This window comes from Arachis stenosperma, chromosome 5 (genome assembly GCF_014773155.1).
Source record: "Arachis stenosperma cultivar V10309 chromosome 5, arast.V10309.gnm1.PFL2, whole genome shotgun sequence".
Classification (NCBI taxonomy): Eukaryota; Viridiplantae; Streptophyta; class Magnoliopsida; order Fabales; family Fabaceae; genus Arachis; species Arachis stenosperma.
The window spans coordinates 81001043-81005519 of record NC_080381.1 but is presented as its reverse complement, the minus strand read 5'-3'; the positions used below and the strand labels follow the sequence as shown (position 1 = coordinate 81005519).

The following is a 4477-nucleotide window of genomic DNA, read 5'->3' as shown; positions in this document are numbered from 1 at the left end:
CTTAGATACATAGTCCACTGCTACTTGAATATATTTATTTGAGTATGAGGTGGGGAAAGGGCCCATGAAGTCAATCCGCCATACATCAAATAACTCAAGTTCTAGTATGAATTGATGTGGCATCTCATTCTTCTTGTGCTTGTTGAATTGGTGGGCAACTCTCCAATAGCCTTGAAGTTGGCTATATCAGCAAACCATGGGCTCTCCTCAATCATCATCAGTTGCTCATCAGGGAAACTTTCATTCACTTCAGGTTTTTGTGCTTCATCTTCTTCCTGTGGGATTCTTGACAAATGGTCGACCACCTTGTTCTCAGCTTCGCTTCGATCCTTAATCTCTATGTTGAACTTTTGAAGTAGCAAGACCCACCTTATCAATCTAGGTTTGGATTCCTGCTTGGTTAGCAGATACTTAAGGGCTGCATGATCAGTGAAAATAGTAACTTTTGAGCCAATAAGATATGATCTAAACTTGTCAAAAGCAAATACTATGGCTAAAAGTTCCTTATCTGTAGTGGTGTAGTTCCTTTGATTCTCATTAAGGACCTTGCTAGCATAGTAAATAACATGTACTAGCTTGTCTTTCCTTTGTCCTAGAACAGCACCAATAGCAAAATCAGATGCATCACACATCAATTCAAAGGGTAGATCCCAGTTAGGTGGTGCTATAATAGGTGCAGAAGAAAGTCTGTTTTTAAGTTCATCAAAGGCTAACATACACTCTCTATAAAAAACAAAAGGAGTATTTGAGACCAGTAGGTTCCTAAGGGATTTTGCAATCTTTGAAAAATCTTTTATAAACCTCCTAGAACCCAGCATGTCCCAAAAAGCTTCTGATTGCCTTGACATTGCAAGGTGGAGGCAATTTCTCAATTACTTCCACGTTTGCCTTGTCCACTTCTATGCCCTTTTTAGAGATCCTATGACCAAGAACCACCCATTCAATCACCATAAAATGACACTTCTCACAATTTCAAACCAAGTTGGATTCTTGGCATCTCTTTAGCACCATGGCAAGATGACATAGGCAATCAGAATATGAATCCCCAAATACAGAGTAATCATCCATAAACACTTCTATGAACTTCTCAATCATGTCTGAAAAGATGGAGAGCATGCACCTTTGGAATGTTACAGGTGCATTGCACAATCTAAATGGCATTCTCCTATAAGCAAAGACTCCATAGGGACAAGTAAAAGAGGTTTTCTCCTGATCCTTGGGGTCTACAATTACTTGGTTGTAGCCAGAGTAACCATCCAGGAAGCAATAGTATTCATGTTCTGCGAGTCTTTCAAGCATCTGGTCCATTAAAGGTAGGGGAAAGTGGTCTTTCCGGGTGGCTTCATTGAGTTTCCTATAGTCAATGTACATACGCCATCCGGTCACTGTTCTTGTGGGTATTAGTCCATTCTTCTCATTTGGCAAAACAGTGATCTCTCCCTTCTTAGGAACCACTTGGACAGGGCTCACACAAGAGCTGTCTGAAATGGGGTAAATTACCCCTACTTGCCATAGTTTCAACACCTCTTTTTGGACCACTTCATTCATGGTTGGGTTCAGCCTTCTCTGTTGTTGTCTTGAGGGCTTTGCACCTTCCTCAAGTAGGATTTTGTGCATGCACATTGAAGGGCTGATTCCCTTTAGATTCGCGAGTGTCCACCCTATAGCAACCATATGTTGTTGGAGCCCTTGGATTAGCTCTTCTTCTTATTGTTCACTCAAACTTGAATTGATGATTACTGGATATGTGTTGTTATCACCTAAGTAGGCATACTTCAAATTTGGGGGCAAGGCTTTTAGTTCCAACTTTGGTGCCTCCACTTCCAATTTCTTTGACTTGTCGGGCATGATTTGTTCTTTCGTAGCCTCCAGTGGTTGCTCACTACATGAGACTTGTTGGTCTTACTCTTGGGTTTCTTCACATGGTTCTTCCTCTAGGACTCCTTGAACTAGGGTCTCAATTATGTCCACCATCATGTATTCACCAATGGATTCTTTGGGGTAGCTCATTGCCTGGAAGACATTGAAGACCATTTTTTCTTCATGTAGTCTCAAGACTAACTCTCCTTTTTTAACATCAATTATGGCTCCAGTAGTAGCTAGAAATGGCCTTCCCAGGATGATAGATGTATTGGCCTCTTCCTCCATGTCAAGCACAATAAAATCAGTTGAGAAGATGAACTGCCCCACCTTCACCAATAAGTCTTCCACCACACCATAGGGGAATTTAAATATTCTGTCAGCCAACTGGAGTGTCATTCTTGTTGGTTTAGCCTCTTCTATTATCATTCTCTTCATCATGGCTAAGGACATGGGGTTTATGCTGGCTCTAAGATCACATAATGCCTTCTCAATGTTCATGTCCCCAATGATACAAGGGATTTGGAAACTCTCAGGGTCTTTTAATTTCTGGGGGAGCTTCCTTTGTATTATAGCACTACACTCTTTAGTGAGTACCACAGTTCCTTTTTCACCCCAGTTTCTCTTCCTTGTCATGAGTTCCTTTCAGAATTTAGCATAGATTAGCATTTGATCCAATGCCTCTGATACGTAAAAATTTGATTTCACGTATAATCGGTAAGTATACCGGGTCGTATCAAGTAATAAAACTCACTAAGAGTGAGGTCGATCCCACGGAGATTGGTAGATTAAGCAACTTTAGTTTAATGATGGATTTAGTCAAGCAAACATGGTTTTGATTTTATGAGCATTGTGATTTTTGAACATAATTGCAGGAATTTAAATGGCAAGGAATTTAAAGAACTGGAATATAGAAATAAAATTAAAGTAAATAACTGAAACTTAAAATGCAAGAAACTTAAATGACATCAAAGATAAATTGCAAGGAATTAAAGGTTGCAGAAATTTAAAGAGCATAAGAGCAAAGAGCAAGAAAGAAAGAGATAGAATGTAGATGACAAGAATAATAAATTGCAAGAATGTAGAAGAGAAATGGGGTAATGGGTGTTCAAACAACTAAGAGCAAAAGAAATGAGAATTAATGATGGAAAGAATCATTAGGGATCAGAGATGCAAATTCTCATGAGTTGATGTTGATCAATTCCTTCTCAATCATGGGTATAGATCCATGGCAAGTGGGTAATTGAATCCCAATCTCTTGGTGATCCAATTTCTCTCAACATAACCAATTGCCACTCTCGTGATCTAATTGTTCATGAGAAGAGATGAAGCTCAATTTCTAATCCAAGCCACACAATTTCCAGAATCTCAACTTAGGGAGGTTACATCTTACATACCAACCAAAGTGTATTGATTAAGGAGATTATGAAAGGATGAACTCTAAACTGAACTATGTGGTTCATTTCTCAAATTCACCACACAATTCATATAGATTAACCCCTCTCTCGATGGTGATTGAATCGTTCAAGAACAAGAGTTTCCTCTTGGATTAACCGCTTGAATTGAGAAGGAGAAGATGATTTATCAATGCATTCAAACAAGCAGAGCTCTTCCCCCTAATGAAAGTGGGGTTTAGTGAATCATAGCTCCAATTTCAACAACAATTGCCATAAATGAAAATTAAACTAAGTGTCAAGAAGGATGAAGAAGAAGAAGAAAATGCTTAAAAACTCAAAAATGAAAAGTTCCAAGAAGAACCAAAATAGCTTTCCAGTATCCTCCCGGAAAATGCAAGAGAGTTCTCCAAGTAAAAGTGCTAGTAAGTAAAAGTCCCTAAAAGTCTAGAAAAAGTGTCTAAAAGTCCCCTCAAAGTACAAACTCCTTCTCTATTTATATTAGTCCTAAAACTCCTTCAAAGATCTTCAATTGGGCTAGCAATGTTGGCTTCCTGTTTGTTGAATTCTTGGCTCAATGGAAGAAGTGTTGCTAGACATGGAAGGAGGAGTTCATTCATGATGCTTCTGGCCCAATGGCTTGGCGTTTTTGCCAATAACACTAGCCTTAATGCACGTTGGCAACGTGCATTGTGTTTTCCTGGGAGTGAGCTTTGAGACTTGGGCGTTGCTAGCCCAAGTTGTTGCTAACAACTTGTTTTCCTTCTTCTTGACTCTACATTCATGCTTAATGTTGCCCAAAACTTGAGTATCAATCCTCTGCTTCAATATGGACTATCATATATCATTGGAAAGCTCAGAGTGTCTTCTTTCTAATGCACTTGGAATCATCTTAATTGGAGCTTTGTAGCTCAAGTTATGCTTCCTCCAAGAAGGTAAGGTCAGGCTGCCAAGTTGTTGCCGAACACGCCCCTTTCTTCTCAAGTTGGCAACGTGCCAAGCCTCCCAAGGCTGAAACATGGGGCTGGCATTGTCCTCAAACACGCCCCCTTGTTGGCATGTTGGCAACGTGCTCGTGCTCCCCTCCAGGGCTGCTTTCTAGCCTTCAACTTTGCTTGTCATGTTGCCTTGGAACACGCCTCTAGAAGCTGGCATTGGCAACGTGCTCGAGTGAATGGATTGCTTCTCAAAATAGCTTGTCACGTTGCCTTGGGACACGCCTT

The 4477-nt window shown here is 40.1% G+C and overlaps 1 protein-coding gene across 1 annotated transcript; it reads right to left on the bottom strand.

The window, feature by feature from the left end:
* Positions 1–1902: 1902 nt before the first annotated feature.
* On the bottom strand, positions 1903–2496 carry LOC130980929 (uncharacterized). Its single transcript, XM_057904570.1, has one exon. The coding sequence runs from the start codon at positions 2494–2496 to the stop codon at positions 1903–1905; it is 594 nt and encodes a 197-aa protein (XP_057760553.1).
* Between the last annotated feature and the right edge of the window lie 1981 nt (positions 2497–4477).

Excerpts from the sequence above, each read along its gene's own strand:
- LOC130980929 (XM_057904570.1), bottom strand. The coding sequence starts at position 2,496 with ATGACAAGGAAGAGAAACTGGGGTGAAAAAGGAACTGTGGTACTCACT.